This window comes from Loxodonta africana, chromosome 5, assembly GCF_030014295.1.
Source record: "Loxodonta africana isolate mLoxAfr1 chromosome 5, mLoxAfr1.hap2, whole genome shotgun sequence".
NCBI classification, from domain to species: Eukaryota; Metazoa; Chordata; class Mammalia; order Proboscidea; family Elephantidae; genus Loxodonta; species Loxodonta africana.
In genome coordinates, this window is record NC_087346.1 from 157,634,486 (window position 1) to 157,661,969 (window position 27,484).

Below are 27,484 nucleotides of genomic sequence, written 5' to 3' on the forward strand. Positions count from 1 at the left end.
ATTATACTTACAAAATTAGAATACAATCGCCCTCTAATCCCCGAATAATACATTTGAGGAAAGAGCTGAAATGGAGCTGTACCTCTCGGAGCTGATGATTACTTGTTATAAGAAACTGTTCTCCTGCGACAAAATGAGCTTCTTGTTCCAATTCCTTGAGACGAGACTGTGAATGTGATAAACCCAATACCGTCAATTAAACATCTCAAAATGGTTTAATTTGTTCATCAAATAATTCCCAGCACAACAAAAGCTCTTAATAGAATGAAAATAATCTACAATTTACCAAAATGGACTTTCAAAAGTAAAAATACAAAATGGGGAAACACCCAAGGTCATGGAATCACCCTCCCCAAAACCTAAGGAAAAAACACCAAAGATGTAAAGATAGTAAATAATACACTAAGAGAGAGAAAAAGAAGTAATTCTCCTTCTAGAGAAAAAGGAGCCCAACATCACACCACAAGCTTCAAGATTTGCAAAGACTGTCCTGAGGCAGAAGAGTTAAGACCAAGCTGACTGGCAACCACAGGGATGACAAGGTGGCACCTTCCCACCCTCAGAGAGAGAGCAGTTCACCGGGAGAAATGAATGGGTAAAGGTTGGAAAAATTACACCAAACCCACAGCCTGGATAAAGGAGTAGGAAGGTGTGGACAGCCCAGATGACAAACCCAAACATACCGTTGAGTGTTCTAATCCACCTGACACATAAAGTGCTGAGCAGAACAGTTAAGACCTGCTGAACTGACCTCCCATTCCATTTTGGTTGAGAGAAAGGTAGAATAAGAGCAGGACTTTAAAAAGGTAGGAACAAAAGAAGAGAGGGGGAAGAGATGACATCAACCAAGTCTGTAGGGAAACGTCCTCTCCATTCTACTCTTCAGTGAACGAGAACAGCCTTAGAAATTCTGAAAGAGGTTTAACAAACAGAGAAATTAGGAGAGGGACATGTATGTTACAAAAATTTGTTGTTGTTGTTAGTTGCTGTTGAATCAATCCCGACTCATGGTGACCCTATGAGTGCAGCAGAACTGCTCCGTAGGGTTTTCAAGGCTGTGACTTTTGGAAGCAGATCGCCAGAAGGCACCTTTACGTGTGTTCGAACAGTCAATCTTTCGCTAGTTTAACCATTTGCTCCACCCAGAGACTCCCTACAAAAAAGATAATACTACACACACACACACAAAAAACCAGAAACTATTGCTTCAGTTAAACTATACCAAAATTCTATAGTCAAACAAACAATAAAAAGAAAAACAAGGAACAAAGCATGAAAAGAGACAGTGAATCCCTTCAGAAATAAGACATGCCCTTAGGAAACTACAATTTCACTACCAAATTGTGTGACCTCAAAGAACGTAAGAGAGAAATGGGCTTCCAGTGAAAATGGCACAGTAAGTTCGACTTTAATGCATTCCTTGTGTGTAAACACAGACTGGTAACGGATGAAGTACAAACAGAGAAAAACGAAGACATAGACAGGCTCAAAAAAATACAATAAACATCTCTGAGGAGCAGAAATGGGAGAGGAATGCAAAGCAGAGAGCAGAGCAGAGGTCAGGGCCCAGCTAGGCACCAGGTCCAGTGGCCAGGAGAGCAGCCCAGGTGGGTCCTGCCGGGAAGGAGGGACTAAACCTGCCCTATCCAGAGAGGAAGTAGAGCCAGGTTCTATCAGTTACCTATTGCTGCATAAGACACATTCCAAACAGGCATTATTTCCTTTGCCGACCCGTGGGTCAGCAGTGCAGGTGGGGTTCGGCTGGCTGCTCCTGCAGTCACAGTCATGGGGGCTTGACTGGCAAGGCTGGCCTCCTTTAATGTCTCACTCATATCTGGGGTTGGTTCTGACTGCCTGTGGACTCAGTGTCCTCAGCCAGCAGGCCTGGGCTTCTTAACATGGCGGCAGTGTTTGGAAGAAGGCAAGTCCCAATGTTGTTGTTAGGTGCTGTCCAATCAGTTCCAGCCCATAGCAAGCCTAGGCACAACAGAATGAAACACTGCCCGGCCCTGTGCCATCCTCACAATCATTGCTATGCTTGAGCTCATTGTTGTAGCCACTGTGCCAATCCATCTCATTGAGGGTAGTCCTTTTTTTTCTTTTTCCTTGACCCTCTACCAAGCATGATGTCCTTCTCCACGGACTGATCCCTCCTGATAACATGTCCAAAGTATGTGAGACATAGTCTCGAAATCCTTTCTTCTAAGGAGCATTCTGGTTGTACTTCTTCCAAGACAGATTCGTTCATTCTTTTAGTAGTCCATGGGACATTTGATATTCTTTATCAAGACCACAATTCAAAGGCACCAATTCTTCTTTGGTCTTCCTTATTCACTGTCCAGCTTTCATATGCATATGAGGTGAAAACACCATGGCTTGGGTCAGGCACACCTCAGTCTTTGTCTTAGTCTTCTAGTGCTGCTATAACAGAAATACCACAAGGGGATGGCTTTAACAAAATTTATTTTCTCACAGTCTAGTAGGTTACAAGTCCAAAATCAGGGTGTTGGCTCCAGGGGAAGGCTTTCTCTCTCTGTCAGCTCTGGAGGAAGGTCCATTGTCTTCAATCTTCCCCTGGTCAAGGAGCTTCTCAGGTGCAGGGACCCCATGTCCAAAGGATGCACTCTGCTCCTGGTGCTGCATACTTGATGGTGTGAGGTCCCCAACTCTCTCCTTGCTTCCCTTTCCTTTTATCTCTTGAGAGATAAAAGGTGGTACAGGACATACCCCAGGGAAACTCCCTTTACCTTGGATCAGGGAGGTGACCTGAGTGAGGATGGCGTTACAATACCAACCTAAACCTCTCAACATAAAATTACAATCACAAAATGGAGGACAACCATACAATACTGGGAATCATGGCCTAACCAAGTTGATATACACATTTTTGGGGGCACATAAGTCAATCCATGACAGTGTTCAAGGTGACATCTTTGCTTTTCAACACTTTAGAGAAGTCTTTTGCAGCACATTCGCCCAATGCAATGTGTGTTTTGATTTCTTGACTGCTGCTTCCATTGAGTGCTGATTGTAGATTCAAGTAAAATGAAATCCTTGGCAACGTCAATCTTTTCTCCATTTATTATAATGTTGCTCATTGGTCCAGTTGTGAGGATTTTTGTTTTCTTTATGTTGAGGTGTAATCTATACTGAAGGATGTAGTCTTTGATCTTCATCAGTAAGTGCTTCAAGTCCTCTTCACTTTCAGCAAGCAAGTTTGTGTCATCTGCTTAAAAGAGGTTGTTAATGAGTCCTCCACCAATCCTGATGCCCCATTCTTCATATAGTCCAGGTTCTCAGATTATTTGCTCAGCATACAGACTGAATAAGTATGGTGAAAGGATACAACCCTGACGCACATCTTTCCTGACTTTAAACCACAAAGTATCCCCTTGTTCTGTTCAAATGACTGCCTCTTAAGCTATGTACAGGTTCCTCATAAGCACAATTAAGTGTTGTGGAATTCCCATTCCTTATAATTTTATCCATAATTTGTTATGATCCACACAGTCAAATGCCTTTGCATAGTCCATAAAACACAGGTAAACATCTTTTTGGTATTCTCTGCTTTCAGCCAGGATCCACCTGACATCAGCAATGATATCCCTCATTCCACGTCCTCTTCTGAATCTGGCTTGAATTTCTGGCAGTTCCCTGTCGATATGCTGTTGCAGCCACTTTTGAATAATCGTCAGCAAAATTTTACTTGAGTGTGATATTAATTAAATTGTGTGATAATTTCCACATTGAGTTGGATCCCCTTTTAAATATAGATCTCTTCCAGTCAGCTGGCCAGGTAGCTATCTCCCAAATTTCCCAGCATAGACGAGTGAGCACCTCCAGCACTGCCTCTGTTTGTTGAAACATCTCAATCGATATTCCATCAATTCCTGGAGCCTTGTTTTCTGCCAATGCCTTCAGTGCAGCTTGGACTTCTTCCTTCAGTACCATTGGTTCCTGATCATGTGCTACCTCCTGAAATGGTTGAGCATCGACAAATTCTTTTTGGTATAATGACTGTGTGTATTCCTTCCATCTTCTTTTGATGCTTTCTGCATTGTTCAATATTTTCCCCATGGAATCCTTCAATATTGCAACTTGAGGCTTGAATTCTCTTCAGTTCTTTCAGCTTGAGAAATGCTGAGCATGTTCTTCCCTTGTGGTTTTCTATCTCCAGGTCTTTGCACATGGCATTATAATAATTTACATTGTCTTCTGGAGCCACCCTTTGAAATCCTCTGTTCCGCTCTTTGACTTCACTGTTTCTTTCTTTTGCTTTAGCTACTCAATATTCAAGAGCAAGCTGTAGAGTCCCTTCTGACATCCATTTTGTTTTTTTCTTTCTATCCTGTCTTTTTAATGACCTCTTGCTCTCTCCACATGTTATATCCTTGATGTCATTCCACAACTTGTCTGGTCTTCAGTCATGAACTTGTTCTAATTTTCTTCAGCTTCAATTTGAACTTGCATATGAGCAACTGATGGTCTATTCCACAGTCAGCCCCTGGCCTTGTTCTAACTGATGATATTGAGCTTTTCCATCATCTCTTTCCACAGATGTAGTCAATTTGATTCCTGTGTATCCCATCTGGCAAGGTCCACGTGTATATTTGCCATTTATGCTGGTGAAAAAAGGTAATTGCAATGAAGAAGCCATTGGTCTTGCAAAATTGTACCATGCAATCTCCGGCATCATTTCTATCACTAAGGCCATATTTTCCAACTACCGGTCCTTCTTTGTTTCCAACTTTTGCATTCTAATCACCAGTAATTATCAATGCATCTTGATTGCATGTTCAATCAATTTCAGACTGTAGAAGTTGGTAAAAATCTTCAATTTCCTCACCTTTGGGCTTAGTGGTTGGTGCATAAATTGGAATAATAGTCGTATTAACCGGTCTTCCTTGTAGGCATATGGCTATTATTCTATCACTGACACTGCTGTACTTCTGGATAGATCTTGAAATTTGAAATGTTCTTTTGACGATGGCTCCAATACCATTCCTCTTAAAGTCATCATTCCTGACATAGTAGACCACATGATTGTCCGATTCAAAATGGCCAATTCCAGTCCATTTCAGCTCCCTAATGCCTAGGATATTGATGTTTATGCGTTCCATTTCATTTTTGATGACTAGGAATTTTCCTAGATTCCTAGTTCATACTTTGCACATTCTGATTATTAATGGATGTCTGCAGCTGTTTCTTCTCATTTTGAGTTGTTCCACATCAGCAAGCAAAGGTCCCGAAAGCTTGACTCCACCCACGTCATTAAGGTCAACTCTTCTTTGAGGAGGCAGCTCTTCTCCAGTCATCTTTTGAGTGCCTTCCAACCTGAGGGGCTAATCTTCTGGCACTGTATCAGACAACGTTTTGCTGCTATTCATAAGATTTTCACTGGCTAATTCTTTTCAGAAGTAGACGGCTGGGTCCTTCTTCCTAGTTTATCTTAGTCTAGGAGCTCAGCTGAAACCTGTCTGCCATGGGTGACCCTGCTGGTATATGAGTACTGGTGGCATCAATCCCAGCATCACAGCAACACACAAGCCCCCACAGTATGACAAACTGACAGATGTGTGGGGGAATCTCTAACCATAGTTATTAATAACTGGTAACCAATCAATGTTTTGCAGCTATACCCTCTCAATCAATAAGGTACCTCAACCCCCCCCATCACCAGATCTCACCTCCCATTTTCCTAATCAGAGACGCACCAATCAAGAATAACCTGTGGCTGATGCCAGCTGTAGCAGTATAATTATCCCTGATTCAGACCCTGTCTTCGAACACCACTGCCTCATCTCAATGAGCTGTGCTGTTCCCAGTTCAAACTGAAATCTTTGCTTGCAATAAACTTCTGCAATTTTTATCCAAAATTCAACGGCAATGGGTATAATTGGTGTCACTGTGGTTTTCTGTACTACAGTGCCACCAATTATACCCACTGCCATTGAGTCAATTCTGACTCATAGTGGCCCTATATGACAGAGTAGAATTGCCCTATAGTGTTTCCAAGGCTATGATCTTTACAGAAGCAGGCTGCCCACACCTTTCTCCCGCGGAGTGCCTGGTGGGTTCAAACGGCCGACCTTTCTGCTGGTAGCCAAGTGCTTAGCCGTTGGACCACCAGGGCTCTCCCCATAGACTGGGCCAAACAGTCAATATTTCAGGCTCTGCCATTCTGTGGGGAAAACAATGGTGTTTTAACAAATGGTGCTGAAATAACTGAAAATCTACATGAAAAGAAAACATAACTGTACTTCACACCATATACAAAAGTTAATCTGAAATGGATGATAAGCCAAAAGTGAAAAGTAAAATGATGCAGTTTGTAGAAGAAAACCTTCAGGACCGTGGGACAGGTAAAGACATCTTAGCACTAAGACTAAACATTTTTAAAACGTTTGGTTCATTGGACTTCATTGACATTAAGAACTTCTGTTCATCAAAAGACACCATTAGGAAAATAAAAAGGGAGAAGGTACACGTAACAGACTTGTATCCAGCATATTTGTAGATGTCCTGTAAATCAGCAAGAGAAAGACAAAACCCTCAATATAACAATGGGTAAAAGGCTTGAATAGACCCTTTACAAAAGAGACAGTCTTAATAGCCGGTAATGATCTGAAAAGCTATTCAACCTATTAGTAATCAGGAAAGTGGAAACAAAAACCACAGTGACCAGCACCAGCAGCAGGAGTGGAGCCACAGCGGGTGCTGCCATGCACTGGGAGTGAATGGTGGCATGGCTGCTGGGCAGGTAAATGAAGCCAAAAGGAGGGCAAGGAGCATGAGGAGGTGGAGAAGGAGGCACTGCAGGAATTGGGATGTGCCCTGGAGCCCCGGCGCTCTTTCACTCTGGGTGTTTGGGGTCTTTAAAAACATTAGGGTGAAATAATAAACAAAAGGAGATTTGCTTTCCCTTAAACATTTCCACAGACATTGCCCCAAATGGATGGCATGTGGCACATGACTGTATAATTGTCTTATTTTTTTATGGCTAGTATAGTTTTATATATAAACCAAATGTAATGTTCAGGATTTAATAAAAGCACTATAAAAATAGTTCACACACACACACACAAAACCCACAGTGAGATACTACCATGTACCCACCAAATGAGTACAACGTAAAAGTCTGATACACGTGGTGTGGGTGAGGCTGTGCAACAACAGGCCCTCTCCTGCACACTTCTGGTAGGTGTGTATATGGCATGTAGGTGTGTATATGGCATGTAGGTGTGTGTACTGGCATGTAGGTGTGTGTATATTGGCATTGCAACTATGGAAGCTATCTGGTATTATGTTAACAAAGTTGAGCAACGCCATACCCTGTGCCCCAGCAGCTGAACTCTGTGTTGGTACCCTAAAGAAGCACGTGTCCATGTGCACAGGAGACATGCTCAAGGATGTAGTGTTATTTGTAATGAGAGCAGGCAGAAAACAAACCAAGAAAGCTATGCAGGAGAAAGTTACAAATCAGAATAGTCTGAAATATTTACCCCAAGCAGAGCTGAAGTCCTCTCCATTTCTTCCTTGTTTACTTGAATCTTATGGCTTTCCATCACTGTGATTCAAAAACCAAACATAATATTTGCATTACATTAACAAATCATTTCTTAGTAAAAGACTAAAGTGCAAGAACTAAACCTCACTGCCTCAAAGAAGACAATAATGATAGCAACTACCGCTTCCCTTGCACCTACTATGTGCCAACGTCTGCAAAATGTCTATGATTAGTCCCGTTTGACAGTGAGAACACAAGAGCTCAGGTAAGGAACTCAGAGCATTGACAGAGCTAGAGTTTGAGCCCTTGCTCTGACCACGGGATAGGTGGGAGTGGGCGAGGGAGGCACACACTGAACAGAGAATCTCTCTACAGGCCAGCACAGCTGCAGAGGCACTGGGTGAAGCTCTGCTACCCCAGGTTCACAGCAAGACCTGGGGAGGCCAGGGACACTACAGAGGCAAAGACAGAATTAAGCCCTACAATATTCCTCTAGGGAAGTTTCCAAGACTCCATCACCCTAAGAAAGGGAGAGTTAGAAGCATAAAAATTAGGGATGAGAGACAACTACTAACATGTAAAGTATCCAGAGAGGCCTCCTCTCCTGGCCCCGCTGCCTCTCAGGAGTGTGGGAATTACGTGGCGTTTGCCTCTCAGCCAGAACACCCAGCACAACCTCACACTATAGAAGGGACTCTGTACAACTGCAATGTCAGAAACTTCTAGGCCTCTAGACCCCGAGAGAGGAGGCAGTCTGACCCCTCATGTGGCCGAAAGGGAAAAGAAACAGCTTGCTACTCCCTAAATACGGTAAAACCTGTGGAAGCTAAAACCTGTGTAAGGCAGAAACCTGTCAGCGGAAGAAAACTAAAATATTTTCTACCAAAATAAGCAAAAGAAAACTGCTAAGGCTGCACCCTGTCAAAAGTGGAAAATTTGAAAGAGCCAGAAAAACAAGGCAGTCGTGGCGAGTTCCAGCTTTCACAGGTTCACTGTAATTTAAGGGAGAAAAAACTGTTCTCAAACAATTTCAAGAATTCTCTAGAAAAAGTGAATATACTTCATCTTTATAGTTACCTTACCTGCCAAAATTGGTATCAGAGGAAGCTCCAAAGTACAAAATAGTTGCCATAAACCATAAACCTGTTTCACAGAATGTAATAATATCAACGTTACTTATTTCTATCTGCATTTTGCTGAAAAGCCTACTTAATTTACTTAATTCCATTGGGCAAAAATTAAGGCAATTGCCGTAGTGAACACGGTTGTTTCCTATCCAACGTCCACTCCTCTCTCCCTTCCTCTTTCTTAACAAAACTCATTTCCTTCAAGTGTCCTTTTTTTGTTACAAGGCTAGAAATGCCAGGTAGGGCAAGCCCCACCCCCACTTTTCTTTATTCTCATTTTTAAGGCAGATCTAGGTATTTGTGGGCTTTTAGTCTCCCATTTTAATTTCTGAATGGGTTTACTGAATTTCCCAAAAATTTAGCTAGAATTTCCATTGGTTTTGCATTGGCTTTATTGATAATTTGTGAAAACTGAATGGTTATATTAGTTCATCTCATCCAAGAGCATGAAAACTCCCATGCTCTTTATCAGCATTTCCATCTTTTCTCTCTCCTGCTGCTGCCTGAGAGGGTCTGTGGCCTCTTCCTGCACTGTCTGCTTTCAGCTGAGCTCTGAGAGTTCTCAGTGCTCTGCCTGCCTCTCCATACCATTCCTATGCCCTGCTCAGGGCCCGGGGGTAGGGTGTGCGTGACCCCTCCAGACCACCTCACCTGGACTCTGTGGCTCTCTGGTGGCTTTTGCCCAATTGGAAGCACTAGAAGGAGACTGGAAGGAGGAGGGAGAAAAGGTGGGTTTTCTATCTCCCTGCACATCCACATTCCTAGCACGCAGCCATATTCTGGCCCTCTGACTCCTTACTCCCTCTGCCCCTCTGTCATGGATGCTGCTTTCCCCAGCTTCCGGCTTCCCTTAACAGCTCTCCCATGGATCCTGGGGGGTGAAAAGCGTCTGGTTACAGCAGTCCCTGGATGCTTCTCCATCCTTTGCTGGTTCCCTAACTGTGCTCCTGCCTCTGAAAGCAGCCCATTCAGTCAACGTTTCTCCACTGCTCTTTTGAAAGGCCATCAGCTTCCCCATGAGATTCTGTCTCAGTTGAGTTGGTCCATTTTACTATTAACTAAAATGAGGGCTCAACTTTTATTTTCACGGTGGCATCAGAAACATTCCAGTTGAAGCAGAGGTTTCATTTGGGAAAGTGCTACATTTACATGTTACACTTGTTTTCAGTCTATGGAAATCTTTATCATTCTGAACTACCATTTTATGAGTGAAATGTGGGTTAATTTGGCCTTCGAACACAGTGTTTTATCTTCCTTCACATTCAGAGACACTGGAGGTACTGCTGCCTGTGAGTCTGAAGGTGAATGAGAAGACGCTGGAGGTACTGCTGCCTGTGAGTCTGAAGGTGAATGAGAAGACGCTGGAGGTACTGCTGCCTGTGAGCCTGAAGGTGAATGAGAAGACACTGGAGGTACTGCTGCCTGTGAGTCTGAAGGTGAATGAGAAGACACTGGAGGTACTGCTCCCTGTGAGTCTGAAGGTGAATGAGAAGACACTGGAGGTACTGCTGCCTGTGAGCCTGAAGGTGAATGAGAAGACACTGGAGGTACTGCTCCCTGTGAGTCTGAAGGTGAATGAGAAGACACTGGAGGTACTGCTACCTGTGAGTCTGAAGGTGAATGAGAAGACACTGGAGGTACTGCTGCCTGTGAGCCTGAAGGTGAATGAGAAGACACTGGAGGTACTGCTCCCTGTGAGCCTGAAGGTGAATGAGAAGACAGTGGAGGTACTGCTGCCTGTGAGCCTGAAGGTGAATGAGAAGACAGTGGAGATACTGCGGCCTGTGAGCCTGAAGGTGAATGAGAAGACCCTGGAGGTACTGCTCCCTGTGAGTCTGAAGGTGAATGAGAAGACACTGGAGGTACTGCTGCCTGTGAGTCTGAAGGTGAATGAGAAGACAGTGGAGATACTGCTCCCTGTGAGTCTGAAGGTGAATGAGAAGACACTGGAGGTACTGCTGCCTGTGAGTCTGAAGGTGCATGAGAAGACACTGGAGGTACTGCTCCCTGTGAGTCTGAAGGTGAATGAGAAGACACTGGAGGTACTACTCCCTGTGAGTCTGAAGGTGAATGAGAAGACACTGGAGGTACTGCTCCCTGTGAGCCTGAAGGTGAATGAGAAGACACTGGAGGTACTGCTCCCTGTGAGTCTGAAGGTGAATGAGAAGACTCTGGAGGTACTGCTCCCTGTGAGCCTGAAGGTGAATGAGAAGACAGTGGAGGTACTGCTCCCTGTGAGCCTGAAGGTGAATGAGAAGACACTGGAGGTACTGCTCCCTGTGAGTCTGAAGGTGAATGAGAAGACACTGGAGGTACTGCTGCCTGTGAGTCTGAAGGTGAATGAGAAGACCCTGGAGGTACTGCTCCCTGTGAGCCTGAAGGTGAATGAGAAGACACTGGAGGTACTGCTCCCTGTGAGCCTGAAGGTGAATGAGAAGACACTGGAGGTACTGCTCCCTGTGAGTCTGAAGGTGAATGAGAAGAGCCTGGAGGTACTGCTCCCTGTGAGCCTGAAGGTGAATGAGAAGACACTGGTGGTACTGCTGCCTGTGAGCCTGAAGGTGAATGAGAAGACACTGGAGGTACTGCTCCCTGTGAGCCTGAAGGTGAATGAGAAGACACTGGAGGTACTGCTCCCTGTGAGTCTGAAGGTGAATGAGAAGACACTGGAGGTACTGCTCCCTGTGAGCCTGAAGGTGAATGAGAAGACAGTGGAGGTACTGCTGCCTGTGAGTCTGAAGGTGAATGAGAAGACCCTGGAGGTACTGCTCCCTGTGAGCCTGAAGGTGAATGAGAAGACACTGGAGGTACTGCTCCCTGTGAGCCTGAAGGTGAATGAGAAGACACTGGAGGTACTGCTCCCTGTGAGTCTGAAGGTGAATGAGAAGACACTGGAGGTACTGCTGCCTGTGAGTCTGAAGGTGAATGAGAAGACCCTGGAGGTACTGCTCCCTGTGAGCCTGAAGGTGAATGAGAAGACACTGGAGGTACTGCTCCCTGTGAGCCTGAAGGTGAATGAGAAGACACTGGAGGTACTGCTCCCTGTGAGTCTGAAGGTGAATGAGAAGAGCCTGGAGGTACTGCTCCCTGTGAGCCTGAAGGTGAATGAGAAGACAGTGGAGGTACTGCTGCCTGTGAGCCTGAAGGTGAATGAGAAGACACTGGAGGTACTGCTCCCTGTGAGCCTGAAGGTGAATGAGAAGACACTGGAGGTACTGCTCCCTGTGAGTCTGAAGGTGAATGAGAAGACACTGGAGGTACTGCTCCCTGTGAGCCTGAAGGTGAATGAGAAGACAGTGGAGGTACTGCTCCCTGTGAGTCTGAAGGTGAATGAGAAGACACTGGAGGTACTGCTGCCTGTGAGTCTGAAGGTGAATGAGAAGACCCTGGAGGTACTGCTCCCTGTGAGCCTGAAGGTGAATGAGAAGACACTGGAGGTACTGCTGCCTGTGAGTCTGAAGGTGAATGTGAAGACACTGGAGGTACTGCTGCCTGTGAGTCTGAAGGTGAATGAGAAGACACTGGAGGTACTGCTCCCTGTGAGTCTGAAGGTGAATGAGAAGACACTGGAGGTACTGCTCCCTGTGAGTCTGAAGGTGAATGAGAAGACACTGGAGGTACTGCTCCCTGTGAGTCTGAAGGTGAATGAGAAGACCCTGGAGGTACTGTTGCTTGTGAGTCTAAAGGTGAATGAGACAACAACACAAATAGAGAGTAGGCAGGAGTTCCTGTAAACCAAATATGATGATGAAAATATCTTGCCTTCAGTTTAGAACAAAGGTCCATCATAAGGCTGTAGAGTATCCTCAGGTTCACACACACATTCTGATTCTTGAAAAGAAGGAAAGCATTAAAAATTAGGTTTGGCAGCAGTGCTCATCACAATCTAGGAAGTGGTACACTCACAGACAGGCTTTCTAGCTAGACTGTGACCTGTCCTCGCAGGCCAGGTGTTATCTCTCTGCTGGCATCAACACCAATGGCCTGAAGTCGGCCAGTTCCAGAGCTGTGAAGTGTACTTTTTATGATGGAAGTGCAATCTATCAGTAGCCTGACCTTTTCTCCCCAACCCAATGTTTTTTCCTCATTTTGCAGACTAAGAAATAGAACCATAGGAGGTTAAACATGCAAGGTCCAATGATTACACAGTGGCAGACACAAGAGGGTGGAGCTCTGGTGGCTCAATGATTAAAGCGCTTGGCTGCTAACCAGAAGGTTGGAGGTTCAAACCCACCAGCCACGCCGTGGGAGGAAGATGTGGCAGTCTGCTTCTGTAACGATTTATAGCCTTAGAAACTCTATGGGGTAGTTCTACTCTGTCCTACAGGGTTGCTGTGAGTCAAAATCGACTCAATGGCAGTGGATTTGGTTCAGTTTTTTTAGACACAGAAGGACGAGGACCTGGTTCCACCGCCTGCAACCCACATACAACCAGTCAAGGAGTCAGGAGGCCTACCACCCCAAGTCCACATCCACCCATTCCATCTCACCTTACTCTAGAATGGACAAACACAGGAGCCCTGGGTAATCAGCAAAGAGGGTCTGTGTTCAACCGATGAAAAAAATAGATGGGATGATACACAGTCTGTCAACACTTCATCTTCTCTCTCTCACCCCTCTGACACAGAGCTCCAGGACCACCTGTGGACCACGTCACCCTGCCCAATGACCCCCCAGATGCTAGGCTGGTCAGTCTGTTTCTCTGCTAAAGGGCTCAGATTAGAACTCCCACATCACACCCACACATGCCCACACACAATGAGCCAAGAGCTGGCTGCACATATCCCAGCATTTGTTTTTCAGTATTCTTCTGGTCTTCAATCTCTACGAACAGCTAGTCAGAAAGAGACCCAGTAGAGGAGGCAAGGATAGAAGCTGTAAAAGCCCATTTGCCCAGCCCTCCTCACAGCTAGTGGTATGGTACACTTTTCTGGCCAATAAGATATAAGCAGAACTTCATCCTAGGCTGCCCCTTTTCAGCCTGGAGTGTGGACATGGGGCCTCATGGAGAAGTTTCCAGCAGCGCACAAGCTGACAGTGCTCTGACAGTCCCCGACAGCACTGCACAGTAATTACCGGGGGAGAGAATACAACCTCTGGTAGCTGATTTTTTTGTTTCTTGCAGCCATTCCCCATGCCTGTCACATGAAACTGGACTTTAAAGTCAGAAATCCAACATGTGAATCATCACTTCCACTTGACCTTGGCCAAGGTTAACCTTTCTGCACCTCAGTTTTCTCATCTGTAAACTGGGACTGATAATACTGAGGTGGACAACCCCTTATTTTAGTAGTAATATCTCAACTTTTATTTGGGGCACTTGCTCTCCAACAGCATGGGATCTGGCTAGGACTGCTAGTCAAGACGCCCTGTCCTCCCCTGCTGCAGTGGCCAGTTTGATGTGTCCACTTGACTAGGCCACATCCCAAGTTATTTAGTCAAACGCCAATCCAAGTGTTGTTGTGAAGGTGTTTTGTAGATGTGATTAACAACTACAATCAGATGGCTTCATGTCAGGGCTTGGAGCTGGTTCGTTCTCCTTCGAACCTCTGCTGAGAATTTGCATTTCTAACAAGTTTCCAGAAGTTATACATAAGAATCACTTGAGGATCTTGGTAAAAAGTGTAGATTCTGATTCAGCATATCTGGGGTGGAAACGTAAATTCTCAGCAGAGAACTGGTTAGAAATGCAAATTCTCAGCAGGGGTTCGAACTGGAACAAACCAGTTCGAAGCCCTGCTTTATGAAAAGCTGTCCTCAATAATCTGAGCAGACTTTACCCAATCAGCTGAAGGGCTTAAGAGCTGAACTGAGGTTTCCTGAGGAGCATCAGCTGCTGCCCGAGAGTTTCCAGCCTTCTGGGCTGCCTTATCGATTCAAACAGCTAAGCCAGCCCCCACAATCCAGTGAGCCGGTTCTTTGCAATCCAACCATCCTGCTGGTCCTGTTTCTCTGGTGGAACCCTGACTGATAACAGCAGTGAATGGAGTGGGCACGTGACACAAGTGAGGGAAATGAGACACTTGCTAAATGCTGAAAATGGGAATCTTGGACAAAAATGACACAAGGATAAAAATGTCATGGCTCAGCGTTGGCACCATGCCTCTCAGCTCCTGCTCCCTAAGTCCCCAGCACTGCCTGGCTCCTATTCTTCCCAAGGCCTGGTTCTTCTTTCCTCTTATTCTGTGGGCTACCCCATAGCCTTCTCCTCAATTTGTAATTAAGGCAGAGTGAGTTTCTGTGGTTTTCAGCCCAAAGCTGCTAACTGATACAAACACCAACCTCACAGGGCATTGTGAGACCCAGGGGCTGACACTCAGAGTGGCCAGGTCCCACCATACAGCCCATCCTCTGTGCTCCCACGGCACTCTGCGTGTTTCTCTAGCACTGCTGTCAGTGCACAGCTGTTAATTCACAACTCTGAATCCTGAAATAAGCAAACCTGATTGCAGCCCATGCTGTTCCCACGGGAGTGCCTCTCCCGCCACGGCCTGCGTGGGCCAGGTCAAATCCCCCTCGCTTAGGCTCCAGGCACGGTTCTAGGAGCTATGAGCACCCTTCTTCTCCAAACTGTGGTTTTGAATGAGCGCGTGTACCAACAATAGGTGAGCACTTGGAGAGACACACCCAGGGCAGCTCCTACCAACACTCGGGGTTTCTAAATGAGTAGCACCCCATTCATGCAGCAGGTGATTCTCCGACACCAGAAACTGTTCAAAAGAATCGCGCTGGCAACTGGATTTCCCAGGAACAGGTTTAACAAAGGAATAGAAAAACTCATCCTCATTCAATGCCCTCCACCACAGGGGCCCGGGTAAAGACATGGTTGTGCCAAAGAAATGTAAAGGTAATGTTAGTAATGTTCTTTTTACTTTTAGACTATCTATGAATTTTTTTATGAAGGAGAAAAAGTTTCTCAGAAAAAATCAGGGTTGTATTAAGGCTGATAAAACTTTACATCCAAACAACTCACCACAATATTTCTTGGCGAGTTTCCATATGTGCTGTTTACTTTAACTGTGATGGATTTTTCCAAGTATTTTGCCACCAAATCTTCAAAAGAAGGCACAGTGTCACCAGGATCTATAAGCCATGCAGCAATTCTGGGATCTAACCCTACAAAACCAGCAACTGAGGAGAAAAAGGTTAATTAGCCCTAAGAAAAATGAACAACTGTAATTCTTTCCCACTTTTATAAAGTTGTTAAGATTAAAATGAATATTACCATCCCCTTAAACTAGCAGAGCACAGCACCAAAGTGACGCTACATCATTCTTCAAGAATTTAAAACTTTTGATAAGAGTGACCTTTGTGAATCTAGTACTGCATGACTGATCTCAACATGGAGATGCATTAGAGAAGCAAATCCAAATAGCCAGTAAAAAGGGTGGGGGATACCAAATTAATTTGGATTTTGGATCACTCAGGAATATGTTGAAAGATTACAACTAGTAAATGAGTTCAGCAAGGTTGCAGCGTACAAGATTAAGATACAAAAATCAATTGTGTTTCTATACAGTTAGAAGCAAGGAACAATGGGAAAATGAAATTAAGAAAACAATTCCATTTATAATAGCATCAAAAAGAAAAAATACTTAGAATACATTTAACAAAAGACCAAAACTTACACTCTAAAAACTACAAAATATTGTTGGAAGAAATTAAGGAAGGTTAAATAAATGGAAAGGTGGTCCATATTCATGGATCGGAAGATGTAGCATTGTTAAGACAGCAATACTTCCCAAACTGATCTACAGATTCCACACAATCCCTATCAGAATACCAGCTGACTTCATTGTACAAACTGATGAAATGATCTTAAAGGCACATGGAACTGAAAGGGACCCAGAATACCAAAACAATTCTGAAAAAGAAGAATAAAGCAGGAGGACTCACACTTCCCGATTTCAAAACTTACTAAAAGCAATGGTTATCAAAACAATGTGGTACTGGCATAAGAACAGACACATAGATCAATGTATAGATTTGAAAGTCAGAAAAATAAATCCAAACATCTACAGTCAAATGATTTTCAACAAGGGTGCCAAGACCATTGCACTGGGAAAGAATAGTCTTTTCAACAAATAATGCTGGAAAAACAATCTCCACATTCAAAAGAATGAAGATAGACCCGTGTTGTCATTGTTGTTAGGTGCCCTCCAGTCGGTTCTGACTCATAGTTACCCTAAGTGTAACAGAATGAAACACTGCCTGGTCCTGCACCATCCTCACAATCGTTGTTATGCTTGAGCCCATTGTTGTAGCCACTGTGTCAATCCATCTCCTTAAGACTCTTCCTCTTGTTCACTGGCCCTCTACCAGGCATGATGTCCTTCTCCAGGGAATGATCCCTCCTGATAACATGTCCAAAGTATGTAAGACATAGTCTTGCCATCCTTGCTTCTAAGGAGCATTTTGGTTTTATTTCTTCCGAGACAGGTTTGTTCGTTCTTTTGGCAGTTCACGGTATATTCAATATTCTTTGTCAACACCACAATTCAAAGGCGTCAATTCTTCTTCAGTCTTCCTTATTCACTGTCCAGCTTTCATAAGCATATGAGGTGACTGAAAATACCATAGCCTGGGTCAGGCACACCTTAGCCTTCCAGGTGACATCTTTGCTTCTCAATACTTTAATGAGGTCTTTTGCAGCAGATTTGGTTTTTTTGCCCAATACAATGCATAGTTTGATTTCCTGACTGCAGCTTCCATGGGTGTTGACTGTGGATCCAAAGTAAAATGAAATCTTTGACAATTCCAATCTTTTCTCTGTTTATCATGATGTTGTCTATTGGTCCAGTTGTGAGGATTTTTGTTTTCTTTATGTTGAGGTGTAATCCATACTGAAGGCTGTGTCTTTGATCTTCATCGTAAGTGCTTTCAGCAAGCAAGGTTTGTCTTGTGCATAATGCAGGTCGTTAATGTGTCTTCCTCCAAACCTGATGCCCTGTTCTTTTTCATATAGCCCAGCTTCTCAGATTATTTGCTCAGCATACAGATTGAATAAGTATGGTGAGAGGATAAAACCCTGACGCACACCTTTCCTGACTATAAACTGTGCACCATCCCCTTGTTCTGTTTGAACGACTGCCTCTTAATCTATTTACAGGTTCCTCATGAGCACAATTAAGTGTGTTATGGAATTCCCATTCTTTGCAATGCTATCCATAATTTGTTATGATCCACACAGTCGAATGCCTTTTCATAGTCAATAAAACACAGGTATTCTCTTTTTTTAGCCATGATCCAACTAACATCAGCAATGATATCCCTTGCTCCACATCCTCTTCTGAATCTGGCTTGAATTTCTGGCAGTTCCCTGTCAATATACTGCTGCAGCCACTTTTGAATGATCTTCAGCAAAATTTTACTTGTGTGTGATATTTATGATATTGTTCGATAATTTCCGTGCTCAGTTGGATCACCTTTCTTCAGAATGGACATAAATTCGATGTCTTCCAGTCGGCTGGCCAGGTAGCTATGCTCCAAATTTCTTGGCATAGACAAGTAAGCACTTCCAGCGCTACATACATTTGTTGAAACATCTCAATTGGTATTCCGTCAACTCCTGGGGCCTTGTTTTTTGGCAATGACTTCAGTGCAGCTTGAACCTCCTCCTTCAGTACCATCAGTTCCTGATCATATGCTACCTCCTGAAATGGTTGAATGTTGACCAATTCCTTTTGATACTCCATCTTCTTTTGATGCTTCCTGTGCTGTTTAATATCTTCCCCGTAGAATCCTTCATATTGCAACTCAAGGCCTGAATTTTTTCTTCAGTTCTTTCAACTTGAGAAATGCTGAGTGTGTTCTTCCCTTTTGGTTTTCTATCTCCAGGTCTTTGCACAGGTCATTATAATACTTTGTTTTCTCTAGACACCCTTAGAAATCTTCTGTTCAGTTCTTTGACTTCATCATTTCTCCCTTTTGCTTTAGCTACTCAACATTCAAGAGCAACTTTCAGAGTCTCTCCTGACATCCGTTTTGGTCTTTTCTTTCTTTCCTGTCTTTTTAATTGATATCTTGGTTTCTTTATGTCCTTGTTGTCATTTCACAACTTGTCTGGTCTTCAGTCATCAGTGCTCAAAGCTTCAAATCTATTCTTGAGATGGTCTCTAAATTCAGATGGGATACGCTCAAGGTCATACTCTGGCTCTCGTGGACTTGTTCCAATTTTCTTCAGCTTCGACTTGAACTTACGCACCAGCAGCTGATGTTCTGTTCCGCAGTCGGCCCCTGGCCTTGTTCTGACTGATGATATTCAACTTTTCCATCACCTCTTTCCACAGATGTAGTCGATTTGATTCCTGTGTCTTCCATCTGGCTAGGTCCACACGTACAGTCACTGTTTATGTTGGTGAAAAAAGGTATTCACAACGAAGAAGTTGCTTGTCTTGCAAAATTCTATCATGCAATCTCTGGCATCGTTTCTATCACCAAGGCCATATTTTCCAACTACCGGTCCTTCTTCTTTGTTTCCAACTTTTGCATTCCAATCACCAGTAATTATCAATGCACCCTGACTGCATGCTTGATCAATTTCAGACTGCAAAGTTGGTAAAAATCTTCAATTTCTTCTTCTTGTGGATGTGCATAAAGCTGAATAACAGTCATATTACCTGGTCTTCCTGGCAGGCTGTATGGATATTATCCTATCACTGACAGCATTATACTTCAGGATAGATCTTGAAATGTTCTTTTTGATGATGAATGCAATGCCTTCACACTACATACAAAAAATTAACTCAAAACGGACCAAGGCCTAAATTAAGAGCAAAAACTATGAAACTGTTAGAAGAAAATATTGAGGTAAATCTTCATGGCCTTAGATTTGGCAAAGGATTCTTAGATATAACACCAAATACATAAGCAACAAAAGAAAAAATAGATGCATTGGATTTCATCAAAATTAAAAACTGTAGTGTTTCAAAGAACACCATCAAGAAAGCAAAAAGACAACCCACGGAATGGGAAAAATATCTGAAAATTATATATTGAATAAAGGACTTGTACCTAGAATATATAAAGAACTCTTACAACACAGTAATAAGGAGCAAATAACACAGTTAAAAAATGGCCTGAATAGACATTTCTCCAAAGAACACATATGAACAGCCAATAAGCACGTGAAAATATACTCAGCATCATTAGTGATCAGGATATGCAAATAAAAACCAAAATGAGATACCACTTCACACCTACTAGAATGGCTAAAAAAAAAAAAAAGAACAGACAATAACAAGCGTTAGCAAGGATTCAGAGAAACTGGAACCTTCATACATTGCAGGTGGGATTGTAAAATGCTATAGCCACATTGAAAACAGTTTGTCAGTTCCTCAAAAAGTTAAACATAGAATTACCATAAGATCCAGGAATTCTACACCTAAGTATATACTCAAAAGAACTGAAAATATGTCCACATGAAAACTTGCGCATGAACGTTTATGGCAGCACTATTCAAAGTAGCCAAAAGGTGGAAAGAGCCCAAATGCCCATCAGCTAACAGATGGATAAACAAAATGTGGTATATCCATACAATGGAATATTATTCAGCCATAAAAAGGAATGAAGTACTGACACATGGTTACAACATGAACAAATCTGGAAGCATTATACTAACTGAAAAAAATCATAAATAAAATGGCTCATATTGTGTGATTCCATTTATATGAAATAGCCAGCATAGGCAATTCTGGAGACAGAGTAGATCAGTGCTTCCAGAGGCTGCATAAAAGAGGAATGGAGAGTGATTCCTAGTGAATGTGAGACTTTTTTTGAGGGGGGGGGGTGACAAAAATGTTCTGAAATTAGATTGTGGTGATGAACGCACAATCTTGTGAGTATACTAAGAACACTGAATTGTACACTCTAAAAGAGTGAATTTTATAGTGTGTGAATTATATCTCTATAAAGCTGTTATTTAAAAAGCTAAACCACAAAAGCTATCTTTAAAAGGAGAATTCTGGTGTCCGGACCGATATGTAAGGAACTTGCAAGTTCTCATTCCATCCTCACAACAAGTAAAAAGCTGAAAAAAACTAAAAAGCAACAACTCTTCTTAGATCCATCAGAGAATTGAGGTAACTGGGCAAGCCATGCACCTGAAAGATAGAGGCAGATACAGAGAGTCACAGCTTACCTGGAGTGGAAGTCCCCTGCTGGAGCCAGTACTGTCAGGAACACTTACACCATAATAGACAAATTGTTGGAGGCTCAGTGTGGATGAGTTTGATAGTTAAAAACTCTAGAGGCCCAGTCTTAACAGGGCCCCCCACACTTTCATGAGTTTTACCTCCAAAAGCTCCATAAGATCCTCAGGGTGATAGGGACGAGAAAAATTCCTTCCTGCTTCTGACAGGGTGGGGGTGGGGCTGGGGCCGGGGGGTTGGGGGGAAGGGGTAGCAATTTTGAAATACAGTACTCATTCTGTTCTCCTAAACAAAAGACTGCCCTCAAGGGAAACTATTTTATCAGGGCCTAACCAAACTGGGGAGCCCTGTGGTGCAGTTGTTAAGTGACATGGCTGCTAACCAAAACGCTGGCAGTTTGAATCCATCAGCTGCTCCTTGGAAACCCTATGGGACAGTTCTATGCTGTCCTATAGGGTCGCTTTGGGTCTGAATCGACTTGATGGCAATGGGTTTGGTTTTGTTTTTGAAACCAAACTGGGGAAAGGGAAATACCCAACTCTACCCCTTCTATCCTTCCCGTCTTTCCTAAGGAGGAAAAATGCTGAGAAGCATTTGTGAAGGGCACAGCCCAGTGATACAAGCCCACTTTCCGTTCTGTGAAAGACACTGTTAAGAAAATGAAAAGACAAGCCACAGGCTGGGAGAAAATATTTGCAAAACATGTGTCTGACAAAGAATTTGTATCCAAAATATTCAAAGAACTCTTAAAACTCAATTAAGAAAATGAACAACCCAATTAAAAATATCTGAAGACATCTCTCCAAAGAACATATATAGATGGCAAGTAAGCAAAAGAAAATATGCTCAATATCACATCATTAAAAAAAAAAAAAAATCATTAGGAATTGCAAATTAAAGCAACAAAGCACTGTCACACACCTACTGTTGTTGCCGTTAGGTGCTCTCGGCTCGCAGCCACCTCCTGTGCCAGAGCAGACCACCCCACAGGGACTTCTAGACCATGTAATCTTTATGGGAGGAGGGCACCAGTAGACCACCCCACAGGGACTTCCAGACCATGTAATCTTTACGGGAGGAGGGCACCAGGTATTTCTCCCACAGAGCCACTGGGCGGGATTAAATCTTCCGGTTAGCAGCCGAATGCTGTTGTGCCACCAGGGCTCCTCAGAATGGCTAAAATCCAGAACACTGACAGGAATGCAAAATGGTACAGACACTTTGTAAGACGGCCTGGAAGGTTCTTACAAAGCTAAACACAGTCTTACCATATAATCCAGCAATCAAGTTTCTTGGTATTTACTCAAATGAGTTGAAAACGTATGTCCACACAAAAACCTGCACATGAATGTTTATAGTAACTTTATTCATAAATGTCCAAAACTGGAGGCAACCAAGGTGCCCTTCAAGAGGTGATGGTATGAACAAACTGTGGTATATCTATACAATGGAATGTTATTCAACAATTAAAAGAAAAAAAAAGAGCTACCAAGCCATGAAAAGACAGAGAAACCTTAAATACATATTTCTAAATGAAAGAAGCCAGTTGAAATAAGGCTTGTTGTTGTTGTTACGTGCAACTGAGTCAGTTCCAACTCATAGTGACCAACTGTACAACAGGAAAAAACACTGCCCCACCCTGTGCCATCCTCACAATCGTTGCCATGTTTGAGCCCATTGTTGCAGCCATTGTGTCAATATACTATTGAAAAGGCTACATACTGTATAATTCCAACCATATGACATTCTGGAAAAGGTAAAACTAATAGATCAGTGGTTGCCACGAGTGCAGAGAGAGGGATGGATAAATATGTGCCAAAAACCCATCCAGTAGATTCTGACTCATAGGCAGTGAAACTATTCTGTATGATACTGTCATGGTGAATACATGACATTATATATTTCTTAAAATCTGTAGAACTATACAACATAAAGAGTGAAGCCTAATGTAAACTATGGACTTCAGCTAATAAAAATATATCAATATTATTTCATTGGTATAACAAATATGGCACACTAGTGCAAAATGCCACCATGAGTCGTAACCAGAATCAACCCAAAGGCAACTAATAACAACAAAAACAATGCAAGATGACAATAAAGGGACACTGTGTATTGGGAAGAGGCAGTATATGAAAGTTCTCTGTACTTTCTTCTCAATTTTTCTGTACTCCTAAACTACTCTAAAAAACCCTTATAGTTAATTAATCAATTAATTATTTTATAAGGACATACCTTGGAAAACTGACCCAGGTGGTCAACACCAAGACATAGTCTACAAAATGACTAGACTTTAAAGAAAACGGAAAGCAAAACAAAAACCTCTAGTCATCCAGACAAGAATACCAAGCCACTAATTAGAGATTTTGAATATAGCTTCTAACATCACAAAAAGATAAACAGACATTACATACCTCCCAGCAGAAGTACACAGTTCTACCTATGAAATAGTTTTGTCCCTCCCCTCAAATCTAACCTGCATCTGCTCAAGCCACTGGATCTAACCGCCAATTTATATAATTGGAAGAGAGGGAACCAAAACCAAAATTAAACCCATTGTCATTGAGTTGATTCCGACTCATGGTAACTCATGTTTTAGAGAGTAGAATTGCTCCATAGTTTTTCTTAACTATAATGTTTTTTTTATAATGTTTATGGAAGCAGACTGCCAGATCTGTCTTCCACTGCCAGTGGGTGGATTCGAACCTCCACCCAGGGAACTAGAGAAGAGAGAAAACATGTTAAATGACAGCAAGGGGATGGAATCAGCAAAATTCAGCCTGTGAGAATCCTACAGGACAAGCAATCTGGTTTCTTCAACAACAAAACAATCGTAAGAAAAAAAAAATAAATGAAAGGAGAACACACAGATTAAAAGAGACTTAAGAAATATATTCACTTATTCCAAGGTATGGACCTTATCTGGATCTCAAACAAACTGTACAAAAACACACAAAAATGTTTATAGGACAATTGGGGAAGTGAAAACACTGACTGATAACTAGTAATATTAAGAAATTTTTGCTGGGTGGAGCCAACATAGCATTATATACAGAAGCATCATACTGTCCCTCCACAGCAAAGACCTGAAAAATTAAGTAAAACAGAGACAAACGTCAATCCTGGAACCCTAAGCATCAAATGAAGAGATAAAGAACTCAACAAAGCATCAAATAAGAATAAGAAACTGACAGAGAACAGAGACTGAGGAGGGATATGGAGTGGAAGTCCCCTACCAACTAATGCAGCATGGATTCACCATCTTGGATACCTCGGCCACCAAGAACACTGGACAGGGAGTATGGGAACACAGCTTCAAGGAGCTCCCAGCAGGAGACAGAGCACCCAGTAACCAGCAACACACCCTTCCCCACCCCCCACCCTTCTTCCCCCTGCTCAGCTTTTGCTGCTTCCCTGTGGGCTGTCGTCACTCAGCCAGGGAGGCACTGGCTCCTTGTTGCTTGGATTCACCCCACCCACACCAGCTGGCTCCTTCAGTGTCATTTTTTGTTGCTGTTGTTGCTTTTCTCAGATTCTTTTGGTTTCCTCTCTCTCTCACCTCCTTCCCTTCGTTTCTCTTAAACACCTGGCTCCAACTGCCATCTCCACACCTTCTCGACAGGCTGTGAAGTACTGCTCGGCTGGAGAACCACTTCCCTGGTCGGTGCCACCATGTCAGTGGGATCCCTGAGGGCATTTTTTTTCTTTTTTCCTTTTTGTTTTTCTTCATTTCTCAGTTTCTCATCTCTCTCTCTACTTTCCTTCTTTTTCTATCTCCTGAATACCTTGCACTGTGTGCCATCTCTGCCCCTTCTAGACAGGCAGTGCAGTACAACACGGCTCGGGAGCCACTTCCCTGGTATACACTGCAAAGCCAGTGGGCTCCCTTGGGAATTTTTTTTTTTCTCTTTTCTCGATTTCTTGTCTCTCTGTACCTTCTTTCCTTAATCTTCCCCTGAACACCTAGAGCCATGTGCCATCTTCACTCCTTCTTGATGGGCATTGTAGTGCCACTTGGCTGGGGACCCACTTCCAGGCATTTTTTTTTCTCTTTCTTTCTTCTTCTTTTCTTTTTCTCAGTTTCATGTCTCTCTCTACCTCCCTTCTTTACTTCCTCCCAACTACCTGTCATCTTTTTTTTCTGTTTCTTGTCTCTCTCTACATTCCTTCCATTCCTCTCTCCTGACCACCTAGCCACATGTGCCTTTCCCCTTTCTTTTTTAATCTAGTTTCTTGTCTTTCTCTCCTTTCATTCCTTTCCTTTCTCCTGCACACCTAGCTGCATGTACTGTATCTGTCCCTTTCTGATGGCCTTTGCCTCACTGCCTGGCAAGAAAGCCACCGGCACATGGCTTCCCCGGATCTGTACCACTCCAACAGCAGGATCCCTCAGCACTTTCTTTTTTCTGGCTCCTGTTTCTCTCTCCTCTTTCTCTTCTTTCCCACACCCACTTAGCTCCATATATCACAACCTCCCCCCTTCCTCCTGCCTATCAGCACAATGCACTGAGCATTGCACCCCTGAGCAGCACAGGCACAGTCTACTGGAACTTGCCCTGTACGGACCCCTGGCTGAGGCCTTTTGGCCCCAGTACATGCCACAAACAATCCACCCCAACACATCCCCTTCTGTGGGACCTGCCCCGCTGCACCATAGCTGAGCAACTGGCCCTGCCCATTGGACAAGGTGGTGAGAGGTATCGTGCACACAGATGAGCAAACGAGAAAGAACCCAGACCACCTGCTCAGACATAACCAAGTAAAACAAAAAAGCAGGATGAAACAAACCTACAATTGATAAATGAAGAAAATAACTACTGAATGTCCCAAGGACAGACAATATCAAAACATATTAAAAAAATAGGACAGGATGGTTCCAGTAGGCATCCAAAATAAAACACCAGATGACCTTCCTGTAGAAGAAAAGGTGCTGGAACTACCTGATACTGAATTCAAATCTCTAATATTCAGAGCTATCCAAAAGTTGAAAGAAAATGCAAACGAAAATGAGGAAAAAATAGACAAAATCATGGAAAAGACAGACAACACAATGGAAGAATTCAGGAAAATAATACAGGAACAAAATGTCAAAATAAATTCACAACTAAAAGTCATACAAAAACAGTAATCAGAAATCAAAAAGATAAATAACACTGTCAGAAAGTTTGAGGAGCAGGTTTGAAACAATGGAAGACAGAATCAGTGAAATTGAAGGCAAATACTTGGATACCACTTTGGTTGAGGAAAAACCAGAGAAAAGAATGAAGAAAAATGAAGAAACCCTGAGAACAACGTGGGATACAATCAAAAGCAAAAATTTGCATGCGATAGGGCTTCCAGAACAGGGGGAGAAAACGGAAAACATAGAGAGGATCATTGAAGACTTGCTGATAGAAAACTTCCCTTATATCATGAAAGACGAAAAGCTGATCATCTAAAAAGCTCAACGAAACCCATATAGGATAGACCACAAAAGAAAACTACCAAGGCACAGCACAATCACTGGCTAAAACCAAAGACAAAGAAAGAACCCTGAGAGCAGCTCAAGAAAAACAAAAAATCATGTACAAAAAGGAACAATAAGGCTAAACTCTGATTACTTGGCAGAAACTATGCAGGCAAGAGGACAATGGGATGCCAAATATAAAACCCTGAAAGTAAAAAATTGCCAACCGAGAATAATATATCCTGCAAAACTCTCAAATATGATGGTGAAATTAGGACATTTCCAGATAAACAGAAATTAAGGGGATATGTAAAAACCAAACCAAACTTACGATAATTATTAAAGGGAGTCCTTCAGTCTGAGAACAAACAACATCAGACTACAGCCTGAATCTAGGATGCAAGATTGTACCAGCCAGATACCAAACCAGGAAAAGAACTCACAAGGACTATCAAAACCAAAAGAATTACAACAGGGAACCAGAGAGGTTAATCTGCAAATGACAACAATGTCAGAACAATAAAAGAGGGAATAAATGGTATAGGTATAGAACTTTCAAATGGAGAGGAAGTGAAGGTGATACAAAGTCATAAAAGACTGGTTCAAACTTAGGAAGATAAGGGTAAATTTCAAGGTAACCACAAAGTAAGTTAACAAACTACTCATCAAAATAAAGAAGAAAAACATAAAGTCTCAGTAAAAATAAAATCTACAAAAAGAAAAAAAAAATCCACAAACAAAAGGAATTCAGCACAGGAGAGTAAGAGGAACAAAGAGAATGTCAGCATCACAAAAAAAAAAAAGCACTACAAAATGGCAGAATAAATTCACACCTATCAATAATTTTTTTTTTTTAATAATTGGGCTGAACGTAAATGGCCTAAATGTACCATAAGGAGACAGAGAGTGACAGAATGGATAAAAAAGAAAATGGGATCCATCAATATGCTCTCTACAAGAGATACCCCTTAGAAACAAAGATATAAATTTATAAAAAATGAAAAGATGGTGTCTCAGTCATCCGGTGCTGCTACACCAGAAATACCACAAGTGAGTGGCTTTAACGAAGAGAAGTTTATTCTCTCACAGTCCAGTAGGCTAGAAGTCTGAATTCAGGGTGCCGGCTCCAGGGGAAGGCTTTCTCTCTCTGTCGGCTCTGGAGGAAGATCCTTGTGATGCATCAGTCTTCCCTTGGTCTGCAGGCATCTCAGTGCAGAACCTCAGGTCCAAAGGATGCACTCTGCTCCTGGCACTG

At 42.8% G+C, this 27,484-nt stretch overlaps 1 protein-coding gene across 1 annotated transcript in view; it reads right to left on the reverse strand.

Annotated features, from left to right (window-relative positions):
- Window positions 1–27,484, reverse strand: part of POLN (DNA polymerase nu) — a 236,393-nt gene that overhangs the window by 124,801 nt on the left and 84,108 nt on the right. Inside the window, exons 6-10 of the mRNA XM_003411340.3 lie at window positions 15,608–15,765; window positions 12,397–12,465; window positions 8,590–8,650; window positions 7,503–7,567; window positions 83–166 (exon numbers count right to left, since the gene is read on the reverse strand). Of these exons, the coding sequence (XP_003411388.3) occupies window positions 83–166; window positions 7,503–7,567; window positions 8,590–8,650; window positions 12,397–12,465; window positions 15,608–15,765 (437 nt within the window). The remainder of the gene's footprint in view (window positions 1–82; window positions 167–7,502; window positions 7,568–8,589; window positions 8,651–12,396; window positions 12,466–15,607; window positions 15,766–27,484) is intronic.